We start from the raw sequence: 19,824 nt of genomic DNA, 5'->3' as shown, positions 1-19,824 counted from the left end.
TAGGCTTACATTAACGCTGCAATGAAGTTACTGTGAAAATCACCCAGTCGCCACACTCCGGCGCCTGTTCGGGTACACTGAGGGAAAATTTAGCATGGCCAATGCACCCTAACCAGCACGTCTTTCGGACTGTGGGAGGAAACCGGAGCACCCGGAGGAAACCCACATGGACAACGTGCAGACTCTGCAAGCCGGGTATCGAACCCGGGTCCCTGGTGTTGTGAATCAGCAATGCTAACCACTCTGCTACCTTCTTGCATCGGGAAAAAGATACAAAAGTCTGAGGTCACGTACCAACCAACTCAAGAACAGCTTCTTCCCTGCTGCCATCAGACTTTTGAATGGACCTACTTTATATTAAGCTGATCTTTCTCTACACCCTATCTGTGACTGTAACACTACAGTCTGCACCTTCTCCTTTCCTTCTCCCCTATGTACTCTATGAATGGTATGCTTTATCTGCATAGCGCGCAAGAAACAATACTTTTCACTGTATCCCAATACATGTGACAATAATAAATCAAATCAAAAACCCTGGAGAAGTTAAAATCGTAATGCTAGGATTAAATATTCTGTTGTTTTGACAATCAATTGCTTGTTTGAATGGCTGTGTGTGGTTCCATGAAGGATCCATTTACAGACCAGCGTCAGGGTGACAGACATGAGGCACTCTGCCCAGCGTGAGCACAATCACTGGGACAGTTGGTACATCGTGGACCAGGATTCAGACCGTTATCTCCCATCACACATTCCGACATTGGCCACGCCCGCAGAGGTCGGCAGTCTCCCACCCGCTGTGATTTCACCATCCGTTCGCCCCCATGTTTCACAAACAGCTGCCCAGTCTCCCCCCGGAACAATCGATAGCCAGTGGGTGGCACGGTGGCACACTGGTTAACACTGCTGCCTCACAGCGCCAGGGACCCAGGTTTGATTCCCGGCTTCAGTCACTGTCTGTGTGGAGTTTGCACGCTCTCCCCGTGTCTGCGTGGGTTTCCTCCGGGTGCTCCAGTTTCCTCCCACACTCCAAAGATGTGTAGGTTAGGTGGATTGGCCATGCTAAATTGCCTCTTAGAGTCCAAAGATGTGTAGATTAGGTGGATTGGCCATGCTAAATTGCCTCTTAGAGTCCAAAGATGTGTAGATTAGGTGGATTGGCCATGCTAAATTGACCCTTAGTGTCCAAAGATGTGTAGGTTAGGTGGATTGGCCATGCTAAATTGCCTCTTAGTGTCCAAAGATGTGTAGATTAGGTGGATTGGCCATGCTAAATTGCCCCTTAGTGTCCAGAGATGTGTAGATTAGTTGGATTGGCCATGCTAAATTGCCCCTTAGTGTCCAAAGATGTGTAAGTTAGGTGGATTGGCCATGCTAAATTGCCCCTTAGTGTCCAAAGATGTGTAGGTTAGGTGGATTGGCCATGCTAAATTGCCCCTTAGTGTTCAAAGATGTGTAGGTTAGGTGGATTGGCCATGCTAAATTTTCCTTTAGTGTCCAAAGATGTGCGGGTTAGGTGGATTGGCCATGATAAATGTGTGGGGTTTTGGGGATAGGGTCTGGGAGAGATGCTCTTTTGAAGAGTCATTGTAGACCCGATGGGCTGAATGGACTTTTTCTGCCCTGTCGGGATTCTATTGTAATTGTTCGAGAAGCGTATATTCCATCTTGTGTGGGTATAGATTCCCTGCTTGAATAAAACCAGTGAAGTAAAAAACTTGGGTCGCGTTTGGCCTCTGCAGAAGTGAAGGGGATTGAATCCCTCCCTCTCAGCCCAGCAGAGACTCGGAAAGAACTCGAAACTGGAGAAAAAATCTCATCTCAGCCCATTCAGCTGTAATGTCGTGTGAATGTCATGTGTCACAGTGAGGGTACATTCCTGGCTCTGACCCAGAAGCTCTGGATTCTGTTTCCAGTCTGGTGCCGAAATCATCTGCTGCGGGAGACATGGTGGTCGGGCCGGAGAATTGGGCAATCAATGGAGTTCAGAAGAGTGAGAAAGGATCTTGTAGAAACTTATAAAACAGGGTTAGACAGGGTTGATTCAGAAAGAATTTTCCCAATGGTGGGGGGGGGGGGGGGGGGTCCAGAACTAGGGGGTCATAGTTTGAGGATAAGGGGTAAACCTCTGAGGACTGAGGGTGAGGAGACATTTCTTCACCCAGAGAGTGGTGAATCTGCGGAATTCAAATAATAAAGAAAATTACAGCACAGGAACAGGCCCTTCGGCCCTCCAAACCTGCACCGACCGTGCTGCCCGACTGAACTAAAACCCCCTTCCCTTCCGGGGACCGTATCCCTCTTATCCCATCCCATTCATGTACTTGTCAAGACGCCCCTTAAAAGTCACAACCGTATCCGCTTCCACTACCTCCCCCGGCAACGAGTTCCAGGCACCCACTACTCTTTGTGTAAAAAATCTGCCTCGTACATCTCCTTTAAACCTTGCCCCTCGCACCTTAAACCTTTTGCCCCCTAGGAATTGACTCTTCCACTTTGGGAAAAAGCTTCTGACTATCCACTCTGTCCATGCCTGTCATAATCTTGTAGACTTCTATCAGGTCTCCCCTCAACCTCCGTCGCTCCAGTGAGAACAAACCAAGTTTCTCCAGCCTCTCCTCATAGCTAATGCCCTCCATACCAGGCAACATCCTGGTACATCTTTTCTCAATCCTCTCCAAAGCCTCCACATCCTTCTGGTAGTGTGGTGACCAGAATTGAACACTATATTTCAAGTTCTCACTGGAGCGACGGAGGTTGAGGGGAGACCTGATAGAAGTCTAAAGATTATGAGAGGCATGGACAGAGTGAATAGTCAGAAGCTTTTTCCCAGGGTGGAAGAGTCAATTACTCGGGGGCACAGATTTAAGGTGTGAGAGGCAAGGATTAAAACAGATGTACGAGGCAGATTTTTACACAGATAGTGCGTGCCTGGAACTCGTTGCCGGGGGAGGTAGTGGAAGCGGATACGGTAGTGACTTTTAAGGGGCGTCTTGACAAGTACATAAATAGGATTGGAATTGAGGGATATGGTCCCCGGAAGGATAGGGGGTTTTAGTTCAGTCGGGCAGCATGGTCGATGCAGGCTTGGAGGGCCGAAGGGCCTGTTCCTGTGCTGTAATTTTCTTTGTTCTTTGTTCAAGTGCGGCCTAACTAAGGTTCTATAAAGCTGCAACATGACTTACCAATTTTAAAACTCAATGCCCCGGCCGATGAAGGCAAGCATGGCGTTTGCCTACTTGACTACCTTCTCCACCTGCGCTGCCACTTTCAGTGACCTGTGTACCTGTACACCCAGATCCCTCTGCCTATCAATACTCTTAAGGGTTCTGCCATTTACTGTATATTTCCTATCTGTGTTAGCCCTTCCAAAATGCATTACCTCACATTCACTACCACAGGAAGTAGTTCAGGCCAAAACATTGTGCGATTTCAAGAAGAAATTAGATATAGCTCTTGGTGTTAAAGGGATCAGGGATATGGGGGGAAGGGGGAGATCAAGATATTGAATTCGATGATCAGCCATGATCAAAATGAATGGTGGAGCAGGCTCGAAGGGCCGAATGGCCTCCTCCTGCTTCTAGTTTCAATGTTTCTCTGATCTCGGTGGGAATTTTCCAGCCCCGGGAAGGGTGGGGCTGGAAAATCCCTTCTCCAGGACCTGATGCCAAGGAAGGTGCATCCATAATGCGGCCAAACAGGTTGAAAGTGTCAAAATCCTTCCAAACTCGCCAATGGCTGGCGGTTAAAGTGGGAGAGATTCCTGGTCACACGGGGCGTGTTGGAGACTCCACCATCACCATCCATGTCTCCAGGCTTCCACACGCGTGTACAAGTGTGAGTTCAGACACTCCTGGGTGAATTCTGATGCACCAACACACAGCAGAATTGCTCCAAAATACAGCTGGAGTTCAGGCCAGTGACACAATTTGCCCCTGGTTGCTACAGAATTGGTGGGCGGCTCCTGACTGCCACATGTGGTGACTTCCTCACACTGGGGCGATGAGATCCAGACACTAACACATGCAAATTCCAAACCCTAAGCTTCTGTTTCAATCTCTCTCTCACAGCTCCCCACCCACACCCACTTCACGCTGACTCTCTCACTTGCCTGCTCTCTCCTGTATCTCACACAGATGCAGAAAGTGTGTGGAGGGGGCAGATTGCAAAGGCACATCGCATGCTATTGAAGCATGAAGGAAAACTCTGAGTCTGGGATTGCCCTTGCTGTAAAATTCATTTCTGGTGCTTTGTGTGTGAGTGTGTGTGTGAGTGTGTGAGAGAGAGAGAATGTGTGTGAGAGAGAGTGTATGTGTGAGAGAGAGTGTGTGTGTGTGTGAGAGAGAGTAGAAGTGTGTGTTTAGGAGAGTGTGTGAGAGAGAGAGTATGAGAGACCCTATGAGTGTGATGAGTGTGTATGTACCTGTGTGTGAGAGAGATGTCTGTGCGGGAGAGAGAGTGTGTGTGAGAGAGAGAGTATGAGAGACCGTATGAGTGTGTGTGGATGAGATTGTGTGTTTTCTCTCTCTCTGCCCCGGAGGGGAGGGGAGGGGAGGGGACGAGAGGGGAGGGGAGGGGACGAGAGGGGAGGGGAGGGGACGAGAGGGGAGGGGAGGGGGAGGGGAGGGGACGAGAGGGGAGGGGAGGGTTCAGCAGACATTAGAGTGACAGCTGTTTCAGCTCTCTCTCGCTCTCTCCCAAATGTCATTCCTCGACCATCGAGTCGGCTGGACACTGGAGAGGAAGGCGACAAGGCAAAAACAAATCCCCTTGAAGTAAAAATGAAATGAGCTTGGTGCCCTGAGACAGACAGCAGAGCAGCAATGGCAAACTGAGTAATTTCAGCACACTTGGAATATCCTGTATGTGGAGCGCTAGAAACTGTTATTTTCTCTACATTCCCTGTTTGGTTCAACTTTGTAAAACTTTCTCTCCCTCCTCAAAACTTTCCTGAAACTAGTTTTATCTTCCTGTCTTGTTCAACTTTGTAAAACTTTTAAAAACTTTCTCCCTGTTTTGTTTAACTTTGTAAAACTATTCTCAAACTTTCGTCCCCTATTTTGATCAACTTTGTAAAACTATTCTCAAACTTTCTTCCCCTATTTTGATCAACTTTGTAAAACTTTTACAAACTTTCTCCCTGTTGTTTAACTTTGTAAAACTATTCTCAAACTGTCTCCCTGTTGTTCAACTCTGGAAAACTATTCTCAAACTTTCTTCCTGTCTTGTTTAACTTTGGAAAACTATTCTCAAACTTTTTTCCTGTCTTGTTTAACTTTGGAAAACTATTCTCAAACTTTCTCCCTGTTTTGTTTAACTTTGAAAAACTATTCTCAAACTTTCTCCCTGTTGTTCAACTTTGTAAAAGTTATTCAAACTTTCTTCCAGTCCTGTTTAACTTTGGAAAACTATTCTCAAACTTTCTCCCTGATGCTCAACTTTGGAAAACTATTCTCAAACTTTCTCCCTGTTGTTTAACTTTGTAAAACTTTCTCAAACTTTAGTTTCCCACTCTCCCTCCCTTGTTTTGTTCAACTTTGTAAAACTTTTTTTTAAAAACGCTGTTTTTCTCTCTCTGATTCATGCGTGGAGGAGGCGTGATGGCTGGGTTGGAAGATGCCTGGGCGAACGGCTGCCTCCCGAATTGCTTCGGATCGGAGGACGAGTTGGAGATGAGGCGGCGGAGTAAAGGGATCGATCAGATGTTGGCCAAGGAGAGACCTTACCTGAGGCGGATGGTGAAGATCCTATTGCTGGGGGCGGGGGAGAGTGGCAAGAGCACTTTCCTCAAGCAGATGCGGATCATACATGGGCAGGATTTCGACAGGAAAACCCTGGAGGAATTCAGGGAGACCATCTACGGGAACATTATCACCGGGATGCGGGTGCTGGTGGATGCCAGGGAGAAGCTGCGACTTGCCTGGGGGAACTGGGAGAATGGGAAGCATGGGCTATTCCTGATTGCCTTCGAGAACTCTTGTGTAGGGGTGACTGAAGGACATTTTCAAAGGGTTTTACCAGCCATTCAAGCCTTGTGGCAAGATCACAGCATCCAAGAGGCCTACAGGAGGAGGAATGAGTTTCAGCTGGTGAGTAATTTCAATATTAAGCAATGATTCTATTTGATTTTGGCATCATTTAGCTTTGAAGCATTGAAACTCGATTCTGAGATGAGCCACTTACTGGATTTTATTCTCACAGCAATGGATATTAAATCTTTTTTTGTCAGCTCATTCCTGTGTTCCCACCAATTTATTGCCCATCCCTAATTGCCCCCTTTGAGAAAGTGGTGGGTGAGCCACCTGCTTTAACCCACTGCGGTCCCTGAGGGCTTTTTCGCCCAGTGGGTGGTTCAGGGTGTGCTGATTAGAGGCGTGGTGGAGGCGAATCATAGAATCCCTACAGTGCAGAAGGAGGCCGTTCAGCCCATCGAGTCTGCACTGACCACAATCCCGCCCAGATCCTATCCCTGTAACCCCACATATTTACTCCTCTAATCCCCTGACACTAGGGTCAATTTAGCATGGCCAATCCCCTTAACCCGCATATCTTGGCAGCACGGTGGCACAGTGGTTAGCACTGACGCTTCACAGCGCCAGGGACCCGGGTTCAATTCCTGGCTTGGGTCACTGTCTGTGTGGAGTTTGATGTCTGTGTCGAAATGCGCGATATAAACCAAATAAACCTGTTGGACTTTAACCTGGTGTTGTTAAACTTCTTACTGTGTGGAGTTTGCACATTCTCCCCGTGTCTGCGTGGGTTTCCTCCAGGTGCTCCGGTTTCCTCCCACATTCTAAAGATGCACAGGTTAAGTGGATTGGCCATGCTAAATTGACCCTAGTGTCAGGGTGATTAGCAGGGTATATGAGGGTTACGGGAGTGTCAGGGGGATTAGGAGGGTATATGAGGGTTACAGGAATAGGGCTTTGGTGGCTTGTGGTCGTTACAGACGCAATGGGCCAAATGGCCTCCTTCTGCACTGTAGGGATTCTACAATAATCAAGGTTCAATCGAGGTATTCAAGAGGGGTGGCACAGTGGTTAGCACTACTACCTCACACCACCAGGGACCCTAGGATCGATTCCCGGCTCGGGTCACTGTCTGTGTGGAGTTTGCACATTCTCCCCGTGTCTGCGTGGGTTTCCTCCGGGTGCTCCGGTTTTCTCCCACAGTCCAAAGATGTGCGGGATAGGGGGATTGGCCATGCTAAATTAAAGTTTTAAAGTTTAAAGATTATTTATTAGTGTCACAAGTTGGCTGACATTATCACTGCAATGAAGTTACTGTGAAAATCCCCTAGTCGCCACACTCCGGCGCCTGTTCGGGTACACTGAGGGAGAATTTAGCATGGCCAATGCACCTAACCAGCATGTATTTCAGACTGTGGGAGGAAACTGGAGCACCCGGAGGAAACCCACGCAGACACGGGGAGAACGTGCAGACTCCACACAGACAGTAACCCAAGCTGGGAATCGAATCTGGGTCCCTGGTGCTGTGAGGCAGCAGTGCTCACCGCTATGCCACTGTGCCGTCCAGGGCTTAAGGGGAAAGAGTAGAGGGGCCTTAATTGAAAAGGTATGTTTGAAGAGCTGACAAAGGGACAATGGGCTGAATGGCCTCTTTCTCTGCTGGATGGTGCTCTGGCCCTGCTGCTGGGGATTTTCTGAGTGTACCTCAGGGTATTCCACATCGAGCCATGTACCAAGAACGTGGACAAAGAAAGAAGGAAAACACTCTCACTGAAATCTGCCATCCTTACCCAGTCTGGCCTACATGTGACTCCAGAGCCACAGCAACTGCTGCCTCACAGCTCCAGGGACCCAGGTTCGATTCCAGCCTCGGGTGACTGTCTACGAGTGGGTTTCCTCCGGGTGCTCTGGTTTCCTCCCACAGTCCAAAGATGTGTGGGCTAGGTTGATTGGCCATGCTAAATTGTTTCTTAGTGTCAGGGGGATTGGCAGGGTAAATATGTGGGGCTACGGAAATAGGACCTGGGTGGGATTGTGGTCGGTGCAGACTCGATGGGCCGAATGGCTACCTTTTGCACTGTAGAGATTCTGTAATTCTATGCCCTCGGGCAACTAGGGATGGGCAATAAATGCAGGCTTGCCAATGACGCCCATGTCCCACGAATGAAAAAGGAAAAACAGTTGTAGTGTTACTAGATGAGTAATCCAGAGGCCTAGAGTAGTGTTCTGGAGAGCTTCCAATCCTACCACCGCCAGTTGGGAGAACTTAAATTCAATTAATTCATACATCAAAATTAATAATGATCATGAAACCACCAGAATGTTGGCGAAACCATTTCGTTCACCAAAGTCCTTTAGGGAGGGAAATCTGTCAATCTACTCGGGTCTGGCCTACACACACCCTCCAAGATGGCGGGGCAAGCCTCTCTCTGTAGGCCTCTCACACCGACACACTCACTGGAGGATGAAAGGGGATCTGATTGAGGTATATAAAACACTAAAGTGATGATGTAAATGTAGACCAAATGTTTCCCCTTATCGGGCAGCCGAGAACAAGAGGTCACAGGTATAGGTTGAGAGGCGGTAGATTTAAAACTGAGATGAGGAGGGACTACCTGGTCTGGCCTCCAGAGCCACAGCAATGTGGTTGACTCTCAACTGCCCTCCAAGGGCAACTAGGGATGGGCAATAAATGCTGGCCTAGCCATGAATGAATAAAAGAAAATGTCTTTAGACTTGCACTGAACTAACCTCTGCTATGTCAAATCTTGGCTTCTTTCATTATAGTTACAGAACTGTTACAGCACAGAAAGAGACCATTCGGCCCATCGTGTATGTGCCAGGTTCCAAATGAGCAGTGCACCAAATACCATTGCCCATTCTTCTCCCTGTAGTCCTGCACATTCTTCCATTTCTGATTGGGGGTTGATGGCGGTGGAGTGTCACTGGACTAGTCACAGCTTAATGCTATGGGCACACGGGTTCAAGCCCCATCCCAGCAGCTGGTGAACTTGTAATTCAGTTAATAATGTCCCTTAAGGGAAGGAAATCTGCCCTCCTTACCCAATCTGGCCAACTTATGACCCACAACCATGTGGTTGTCTCTCAAATGCCCTCTGAGGGCAGTTAAGGATGGGCAATAAATGCTGGCCCATCCAGCGACGCCCATGTCCCGTCAATGAATAAACAGAAAAAAAGAGATATTAGGACATGTGGGTATGAGGTAGGTTTGAGGGACAGAGGTTTGGGGGAGGGAGTTTCAGAGGTTTGAGCTGCGATTGGAAGGGGGTTTAAGTTGGAGTTGCACAAAACGCCCTCAATTGGAGGGACGCAACCTTGGAGGGTTATTGGGCTGGACGAGGCATGAAGGGATTTGAACATGAGGAGGTGCCGTATGCCGAGAGAGCCCCGCAGTTTCACAGGGGGAAGCGATGAGGCAATTTCTTAAATGGGGGCTGGGATTCTCCAGTCTCGCACGCCTCGTCACCGCTGCCGGCGAGAATGGAGAACTTGGCGCTCAGCCAAAAGTCCGTTCACTGCAGCGGGACTGGAAAATCCCAGCCGTGATATCAAAGATCTGAGTATATGTCGTGTGCAGGTACAGCAGGCAGTAAAGAATGGTATGTTGGCCTTCATAGCAAGAGGATTTGAGTGTTGGGATAGGGGTGTTTTGCTGCAATTGTACAGGGCGTTGGTGAGGCCGCACCTGGAGTATTGTGTGCAGTTTTGGTGTCCTTATCTGAGGAAGGATGTCCTTGCTATAGAGGGAATCCAGCAAAAGTTTACCAGGCTGATTCCCTGGGATGGCAGGTCTGTCACATGAAGAGAGATTAAATCGGTTAGGATTATATTCACTGGAGTTTCGAAGATTGAAAGGGGATCTCATAGAAACTTATAAAATTCTAACAGGGTTAGACAGGGTAGATTCAGAAAGAATGTTCCCGATGGTGGGGGAGTCCAGAACTAGGGGGGCCATAGTTTGAGGATAAGGGGTCAACCTTTTAGAACTGAGGTGGGGAGAAATTCCTTCACCCAGAGAGCGTTGAATAGGTGGCATGTTGACACAGTGGTTAGCATTGCTGCCTCACAGCGCCAAGGAACCGAGTTCAATTCCGGCCCGGTCAGCATCTGGAGTCTGCATGTTCTCCCCGTGTCTGCGTGGGTTTCCTCCGGGTGCTCCGGTTTCCTCCCACACTCCAAAGGTGTATGGGTTAGGTTGATTGGGCGTGTTAAATTGTCCCTTAATGTCAGAGGGATTAGCGGGGTGAATGCGAGGGATTACGGGGATAGGGCCTGGGTGGGATTGTGGTCGGTGCAGGCTCGATGGGCCGAATGGCCTCCTTCTGCACTATGATTCTATGAATGAGTGGAATTCATTAAATAGTTGAGGCCAAAAAGTTGTGTAATTTCAAGAACAAATTAGATATAGCTCTTGGAGTCAGAGGGATCAAGGTATATGGGGGGAAGGGGGGGTGGATCAGGATATTGAATTTGATGATCAGCCAGAATCAAAATGAATGGTGGATTGAGCTCGAAGGCTGAATGGCCTCCTCCTGCTATTGTTTTCTATGTTTCGATGTTTCTCTGCCTGTTCAAGTAGCAGAGGGGTGGTTGCAAACGCCATGTTGTCGAGAGACAGTTCCAGTGCATACAGAACTAGATTACAGCCGCTCCATTATCTTGACTCTGCCTTGAGGCATGGGTGAGGGTAGCGGGGGTGGGAGAGGAGTGATGACATTCACGGATGAATGTTAATTAATTTGACGTGCATGGCACTGGATGTTAATTCTGTTTTCTCCAAGAGGGGTGAATGCTTTAAAGGTTTAAGAATTTGAGCTGTGAAGCTCACTGTGCATTGCCAGCCTTGCTGTGGCAGAGGGACAGGCCAGGGCGATGAAAGAGCTATTGTTTATCGACAGTCAGAGGCTTGGTGGGAAGAATCAGATCCGCCACTTTCCCGATAGCTTAACGGGCAAGTGTTCAGTCTGTGCTGGCAGTGAGACAAAGACAAGGAAAGAAATACAGTTATCTTGAGGTCAATGACAATTGGGGCGGTGCGGTGGCACAGTGGTTAGCACTGCTGCCTCACAGCGCCAGGGACCCGGGTTCGATTCCCGGCTTGGGTCACTGTCTGTGCGGAGTCTGCACTTTCTCCCCGTGTCTGCGTGGGTTTCCTCCCACAATCTGAAAGATGCACAGGTTAGGTGGATTGGCCATGCTAAATTGCCCCATAGTGTCCAAAGATGTACAGGTTAGGTGGATTGGCCATGCTAAATTGCCCCTTAGTGTCCAAAGATGTACAGGTTAGGTGGATTGGCCATGCTAAATTGCCCCTTAGTGTCCAAAGATGTACAGGTTAGGTGGATTGGCCATGCTAAATTGCCCCTTAGTGTCCAAAGATGTACAGGTTAGGTAGATTGGCCATGCTAAATTGCCCCTTAGTGTCCAAAGATGTACAGGTTAGGTGGATTGGCCATGCTAAATTGCCCCTTAGTGTCCAAAGATGTACAGGTTAGGTAGATTGGCCATGCTAAATTGCCCCTTAGTGTCCAAAGATGTACAGGTTAGTTGGATTGGCCATGCTAAATTGCCCCTTAGTGTCCAAAGATGTGCAGGTTAGGTGGATTGGCCATGCTAAATTGCCCCATAGTTCCAAAGATGTGTAGGTTAGGTGGATTAGCCATGCTAAATTGCCCCTTAGTGTCCAAAGGTGTGCAGGTTAGGGTGGATTGGCCATGCTAAATTGCTCCTTGGTGTCCAAAGGTGTGCTGGTTAGGTGGATTAGCCATGCTAAATTGCCCCTTAGTGTCGGGGAGATTAGCAAAGTATATATGTGGGGTTATGGGGATAGGGCCTGGATAGGATTGTTGTCGGTGCAGACTCGATGGGCTGAATAGCCTCCTTCTGCACAGTAGGGATTCTGTCATTCTCCCCCTGGATCTGCGTGGGTTTCCTCTGGGTGCTCTGGTTTCCTCCCACACTCCAATAATGTGTAGGTTAGGTGGATTGGCCATGCCAAATTGCCCCTTGGTGTCCAAAGATGTATAGGTTAGGTGGATTAGCCATGTTAAATTGCCCCTTTGTCTCAAGGGGATTAGCAGGAAAAATACGTGGGGTTAGGGGGATAGGACCCGGGTGGGATCGTTGTCGGTGCAGACGCGATGGGCTGAATAGCCTCCTTCTGCACTGTAGGAATTCTATGATTCTAAACTCCAGCGGATACAAGTCTAGCTTGTCCAACCAACCTTGTTCCTCATAAGTCAGCCCGTCCATTCCCAGACCAGTTTAGTAAACCTTCTCTGAATGTTTCCGACACTTTTACATCTTACCCTGAGTAAGGAGACCAATACTGTGGAGTGGCTGGAGGGATTGTGGGTGGGTTTCAGTTGGCCTCAGTGCCCCTGAGGGCGGGGGGTGGTGGGGGGGGGGGTAGAAAAGTCACTCCCGACCAGTTCCCAATGATGGCCAACAACACCTCACTTTGCATTCATATAGCGCCTTTTGTTTAGTTTTTTAAAAAACCCAAAGTGCGTTGTGATCTGAGCATGTCTGTAGCAAAGTCAGCATTTACTGCCTGGAACAGGTCAAAGGATCATGGGAATTAGGAGCAGAAATAGGCCATTCAGCCCTTTGAGCCTTCTCCGCTATTCAATCAGATCATGGCTGATCTCTCCCTGGTCTCAAACCCACCTCCCCACCTGTTCCCCATATCCCCTTATCCCTTTTTCTTATTAGAAATATATCTATCTCCTTCTTGAAACCATTCAATGATTCAGACTCCACCGCGCTATGGGGCAGCGAGTTCCACAAATTCACCCCCCTCTGCGAGAAGTAGTTCCTCCTCATCTCAGTTTTAAATCTATCGCCTCTCAACCTATACCTGCGATCTCTTGTTCCAGATTGCCCCACAAGAGGAAACATTTAGTCTACGTTTTAGGGCAGCACAGTGGTTAGCTCTGCTGCCTCACAGCGCCAGGGACCCGGGTTCGATTCCCGGCTTGGGTCACTGTCTGCGCGCAGTCTGCACGTTCTCCCCGTGTCTGCGTGGGTTTCCTCCGGGTGCTCCGGTTTCCTCCCACAGTCTGAAAGATGTGCTGGTTGGGTGCATTGGCCATGCTAACTTCTCCCTCCGTGTACCCGAACAGGCGCCAGAGTGTGGTGACTTGGGGATTTCCACAGTAACTTCATTGCAGTGTTAATGTAAGGCGACTTGTGACTAATAAATCTAGTTTTTAAGTTTACTTTACTCTATCAATCCCTTTTAGTACACCTCGATTGGATTCCCCCTCATCCTTCTAAACTCCAGTGAGTACAAGCCCAAACTGTTTAATCTCTCCTCATACGTCAATCCTTTCATCCCCAAAATCAATCTGGTGAACCTCCCCTGAACTGCCTCCAATGCCGCAACATCCTTCCTCAAATAAGGAAACCAAAACTGGACGCTATACTCCAGATGTGGTCGCACCAACACTCTATACAATTGCAACAACACTTCTCTACTCATATACTCCATCCTGTCTTGCTGCTGGTCTCTGAGCAAGAGTTCAAATCGAATTTCCAATCCTCGCTATTTCTACAGCTCCTGCACCTAATGTGTTTAAAAACAAAACAAGAATTTTACTTCAGAGATTATTGCTGAAAGAAGATGCATGCTGTCGAAGTTTTTCATCCTGCACTCATCAGGACAATTCACAAGAATACCAAATGTAAAGGGAAATTCCACTTCGCATTGCATAAAGTAGCCTCAGGGCGACAGTAATCTCTGATCATGGGTTGGTAGGAATGGACTTGAGTATTACTGAAAAAATAGACACATGTTGTCGAATCTTTTCGTCTTGCATTCATCAGGACTATTTGCACGAATACCAAATTGTAATGGCAACAACAATTCATACTGCGTGAGAAGAGAGCGCTGATCGGTTGGCCAGTGGACTCTGGTTTGGTCGCGGCGTTGTCATGGAGAATGCAGCAGTTAATGAATGATAGTTATTAACAAAATGACTGAGTAATCCATTAACTGGTTCATTCTCCATGGCAATGCCTTCCCTAAATCAGAGGCCACTTACCAACCCATCAGTACTCTCTTCTTATGTAGCATGGCCAATCCACCTAACCTGCACATCTCTGGACACTAAGGGACAATTTAGCATGGCCAATCCACCTAACCTGCACATCTTTGGACAGTAAGTAGTCTCACAACACCAGGTTAAAGTCCAACAGGTTTATTTGGTAGCACAAGCGTTCGGAGCGTTGCCCCTTCATCAGGCGACACATCTGATGAAGGGGCAATGCTCCAAAAGCTCGTGCTACCAAATAAACCTGTTGGACGTTAACCTGGTGTTGTGAGACTACTTACTGTGCCCACCCCAGTCCAACGCCGGCAACTCCACATCATCTTTGGACACTAAGGTTCAATTTAGCATGGCCAATCCACCTAACCCGCATCTTTTTGGACTGTGGGGGGAAGCCGGAGCACCCGGAGGAAACCCATGCAGGCACGGGGAGAATGTACAAACTCCACACAGGCAGTCACCCAAGGCCAGAATCGAACCTGGGTCCCTGGCGCTGTGAGGCAGCAGTGCTAACCACTGTGCCACCGTGCCGCCCAATAGCACAGGGGTTAATTGAGGTGAGCAATTGAGGGAAGGTGGTGAATTAGAAGAGAGAGAAAGGAATAGGATATGTTGATGGGGGTTAGATGAAGAGGGTTGAGGTGTTTAAACACTGATATGGACCAGTTGGATGGAATAGTTTGTGTCTGTGTCGTATATTGTGTGGAAGTCTATTAATAACGTGTCATTAATAAACTCAAAGTGAAGTTCCAGGTTTGCCCTTCTGTTTTGTGTGATGTTGGATAATCCTCTGAAGGTCATATTGGGGCGGCACGTTGGCACAGTGGTTAGCACTGCTGCCTCATAGCGCCAGGGACCCGGGTTCGATTCCGGCCTCGGGTCACTGTCTGTGTGGAGTTTGTACATTCTCCCCGTGCCTGCATGGGTTTCCTCCGGGTGCTCCGGCTTCCTCCCACAGTCCAAAAAGATGCGGGTTAGGTGGATTGGCCATGCTAAATTGAACCTTAGTGTCAGGGGATTAGCAGGGTAAATACGTGGGGTTACGGGAAGAGGGCCTGCGTGGGAATGTGGTCGGTGCAGACTTGATGAGCCGAATGGCCTCCTTCTGCATTGTAGGGATCCTATGATATAGAACATGGTTCAACTACGTGGGTGGCACAGTGGTTAGCACTGCTGCCTGTCTGTGTGGAGTCTGCACGTTCTCCCCGTGTCTGCGTGGGTTTCCTCCGGGTGCTCCGGTTTCCTCCCACAGACCGAAAGACGTGCTGATTAGAGTGCACTGGCCGTGCTAAATCCTCCCTCAGTGTAACCCGAACAGGCGCCGGAGTGTGGCAACTGGGGATTTTCACAGTAACTTCATTGCAGTGTTAATGTAAGCCTACTTGTGACACTAATAAATAAACTTAAACTTATTGCCGGCTGTCAGTCCCAGCTCCCAACCTTTCTTCCTGCTCGTCTCCGCTGCTTGTAATCAGTCTTTTCTGAAATCTCAGTTCCACGGGGTTGGGCAACCTTGACCAATCTGTCTCATCCGCCTGCCTCCCCACCGCCCCCCTCCTTTCCTCCCCCGAGAGCCCAGACAGGTAGCATCAGCAGCCTTGCGCAACATGAAATGAGTCATGTCCTGTGCCTGCCTGATACCTGTGCTGCCAGGCCTTTTTTAGCAAATCAAATAAACTAAATCGATCTTTCTCTGATGGACAAAGTGAATGGGGCAGCCCCTGGGGGAAACAGAAAATAAACCATAAAGAAAACATAAAACATCAAACCCAAATTCACCCCAGCCCCTGCAGTACCCAAGGACCACGGGATGTTTCAATGACGCCCTCAGATTCCGCTTGCTCCCTCTCCAGGGAGCACATCTTTGGACACTAAGGGGCAATTTAGCATGGCCAATCCACCTAACCTGCACACCTTTGGACACTAAGGGGCAATTTAGCATGACCAATCCACCTAACCTGCACATCTTTCGACACTAAGGGGCAATTTAGCATGGCCACAGCTGGGAATTAGCCGTGGTACAGGGGCAGATGGTCAGGTCGGACGGCTCCCTCTGTCGCCCGCTGCCTGGTCCTGTTTACAGTATTCTTAGCCATGCCCAGGTGCAGGTTGCCTACAGCTGCCTGGGCTCTGAGCTCTGGAATTCCTGCCCCGAACCCTCCCCACCTTTAACCTTCTCTCGGGGCATGGTGGCACAGTGGTTAGCACTGCTGCCTCACAACACCAGGGTGTTCAATTCTGGCCTCGGGTCACTGTCTGTGTGGAGTTTGCACGTTCTCCCCATGTCTGCATGGGTTTTGTCTGGGTGCTCCGGTTTCCTCCCACAGTCCAAAGATGTGCAGGTTAGGGGCATTGACCATGCTAAATTGTCCCTTCATGCCCCAAGATAGGGTAGGGAAGAGGGCCTGGTTAAGATGAGTCGGTGCAGACTCGATGGGCCGAATGGCCTCTTCTGCACTGTCGGGACTCTGAGGCACCGCCTCCAGGTTTCTCGCAGTCTCTGTCTGGCACCCTCCACTTGGGCCCTTTCCTCCACCCGTCCCTCTTGCGTTCACTCCTGTTGATCCGCATTGTCAGCTACTTTGTTGTGTCTCTGACTCCAGTTTACATCCTGCCTGCCTGCTCCCATTTCCTGTTTGTCTCCAGCCTCCCACCCACTCTATTTCCAGACTGTTTATTTAATCCTCGGCCTTCTCCTGGGCTCAGCAGACACAGCCTCCAGTTTGATCTGACACTGCCCTGCTGGAAACCTCCCAATATTCCCAACCTGCTGCCTGGAACCTTACCAGCCAGGTTCAGTGTGAACCATGAGCTTTCACTCACTGACTCACTCACACACTCACTCACTCTCACACACACACACATTCACACACTCACTCACACTCACACACTCACTCACACACTCACTCACTCACTCACTCTCACACACACTCACTCTCACACGCACACACATTCACACACTCACTCACACTCACACACTCACTCACACACTCACTCACACACTCACTCACTCACTCACTCTCACACACACACACTCACTCAGACACTCACACTCTCACACACACACTCACTCACACTCACACACTCACTCACTCTCACACGCACACACATTCACACACTCACTCACACTCACACACTCACTCACACACTCACTCACACACTCACTCACACACTCACTCACTCACTCTCACACACACACACTCACTCAGACACTCACACTCTCACACACACACTCACTCACACTCACACACTCACTCACACACTCACACACACACACTCACACACACTCACGCGCACACACACACACACTCACTCACTTACACTCACATTCACTCACTCTCACTCACTCACACACTCACTCACACACACACTCACTAACACACACTCACACACACTCACACTCACGCGCACACACACACACTCACTCACACTCACTCACACACTCACTCACACACTCACTCACACACTCACTCACACACTCACTCACACACACTCATACACACACTCACTCACACTCACACACACACACTCACGCGCACACTCATGCGCACACTCACACACACTCACTCACACTCACTCACTCACTCACTCACACACTCACTCACACTCACTCACTTACACACTCACACACTCACTCACACTCACTTACTCACACACACTCACTCACACACTCACTCACACTCACTCACTCACACTCACTCACTTACACACTCACACACTCACTCACACTCACTCACTTACACACACACACTCACTCACACACTCACTCACACACTCACACACACTCATACTCACTCACACACTCACACTCACTCACACACACACACACTCACACACACACACACACACACTCACTCACACATACTCACACGCACACGCACACACGTACACGCACAAACACACTCGCAGTCACTCTCTCACACACTCACATTCCCACACACACACGCAGATACACACACATTCCCACACACACACTCACACACACGTGTATTCACATGCACACAGGTACACGCACAAACACACTCTCGCACTCATACTCACACACACACTCTCACATGCACATACAAGCACAGAGACACACACTTGCGTCACTGCCTCCTCCTCCTCCTCATTCAGGGTAAAATGCTGGATAGGTTGCCATGGTGACCATGACCTTTTACACAGATCCTGCCGCAGGCTTGAGGGGCCTGTGTTCGACAGCAGACACAGACTGACTGACTCATTCTGGCGAGAGAGATGGCGGGGAGGCGGGGTGGGGGGGGGAGGATGACAAAACAATTCAAACTGGGACATGAAAGTAGGCCAGCTCCTTGCTCTGAGTGCTCGGCCATAGAGGCCGCGCAGTGACGGAAGGTCGATGGGATTGGCTGCTGCGACGGGGAGGATGCCCGGTGAGGGGAGAATGAGTGGGATCGGCCTGTGTACTCTGGAGTGAAGGAGAACGGGTCAGAACCCTCCCACCCTCAGTGTCGGGAGCAACCCCACCACACGGACTGTCACCGCGGTTTTAGAAAAATGCCCATCACCACCTTCTCAAGGGGCAACCAAACATGGGCCGTAAAGGCTGGCCTTGTTAGCGATGCCCACGTCTCAATGAGGAGAAGGCGGTGGCGTCATGGTATTGTCACCGGACTCGTAATCCAGGATAATGCGCCAGAGGCGGCACAGCGGGTTAGCGCGGCCGCCTCACAGTGCCAGGGACCTGAGTTCGATTCCCGGCTTGGGTCACTGTCCGCGTGGAGCCTGTACATTCTCCCCGTGTCAGCGTGGGTTTCCTCCGGGTGCTCTGGTTTCCTCCCACAGTCCGAAAGATGTGCGGGGTAGGTGGATTGGCCGTGCTAAATTGCCCCTTGTGACAGGGGGATTAGCAGGGTAAATATGTGGGTTTACGGGAATAGGGGCCTGGGTGGGATTGTGATCAGCACAGACCTGATGGGCCGAATGGCCTCCTTCTGCACTGTAGAGATTCTATGATTCTGTGACCCGGGTTCGAATCCCACCACGGCAGATGGTGAAACTTGAATTCAGTAAAAATCTGGGATTAAAACAATGACCATGAAACCATGATCGATTGTCGGGAAAACCCATCTGGTTCACTAATGTCCTTTAGGGAAGGAAATCTGCCGTCCTTACCCGGTCTGGCCTACATGTGACTCCAGAGCCACAGCAATGTGGTTGACTCTTGACTGCCCTCGGAAAGGACCTAGCGGGACACTCAGCCCAAGGGACTCAGGGAGGGCAACAAATGCTGGCCCAGCCAATGAGGCCCACATCCCATGGAAGAATTGACAAAATAGATCTTTTTCATAGAATCCCAACAGTGCAGAAGGAGGCCATTTGGCCCATCGAGCCTGCGATACCCACATCTCGAGAATGATTGAAATAACATACAGCTGTTGTACTAGGTGAGGGGGGCAAGGTGATGGTAAGTGTGGGAGGGAGCCGTTCGGCCCCTGAAGCCTGTTCCACCTAGCCTCTGGAGATAGAGGAATGTAGCCTGCTCCCACCCAGCGACTCCAGCCAGCTGGTTTTCACATGGAAATGCTGGTCGGAGATAGACTTCATAGAATCATAGAGTCCCTCCAGTGCAGAAGGAGGCCATTCGGTCCATCGAGTCTGCACCGGCCACAATCCCACCCAGGCCCTTCTCCGCAACACCACATGTTTGCCCTAGCTAGTCCCCCTGACACAAAGGGGGACTAGCTAGGGCAAACCTCAGGACATCCATCACTTTGCGGTCAATGAAGTTTGTTGTGTAGGAACTGTGGCAGCCAACTTGTACACAG

General features: G+C 49.5%; 1 protein-coding gene across 2 annotated transcripts in view; it reads left to right on the top strand.

Annotated features, from left to right (window-relative positions):
- The first annotated feature begins 4,663 nt into the window (after positions 1-4,663).
- LOC144509111 (guanine nucleotide-binding protein subunit alpha-12-like) overlaps positions 4,664-19,824 on the top strand; it is a 48,373-nt gene continuing 33,212 nt past the window's right edge. The window contains exons 1-2 of one of the 2 annotated variants that reach the window (XM_078237479.1): positions 4,664-4,859; positions 5,590-6,086. In XM_078237479.1, the coding sequence (XP_078093605.1) occupies positions 5,598-6,086 (489 nt within the window). In that variant the 5' untranslated portion in view covers positions 4,664-4,859; positions 5,590-5,597. The remainder of the gene's footprint in view (positions 4,860-5,589; positions 6,087-19,824) is intronic. The other variant, XM_078237480.1, reaches the window with a different exon arrangement.

Source organism: Mustelus asterias, chromosome 21 (assembly GCF_964213995.1).
Source record: "Mustelus asterias chromosome 21, sMusAst1.hap1.1, whole genome shotgun sequence".
NCBI classification, from domain to species: Eukaryota; Metazoa; Chordata; class Chondrichthyes; order Carcharhiniformes; family Triakidae; genus Mustelus; species Mustelus asterias.
This window is presented reverse-complemented; position numbering and strand designations above follow the sequence as displayed.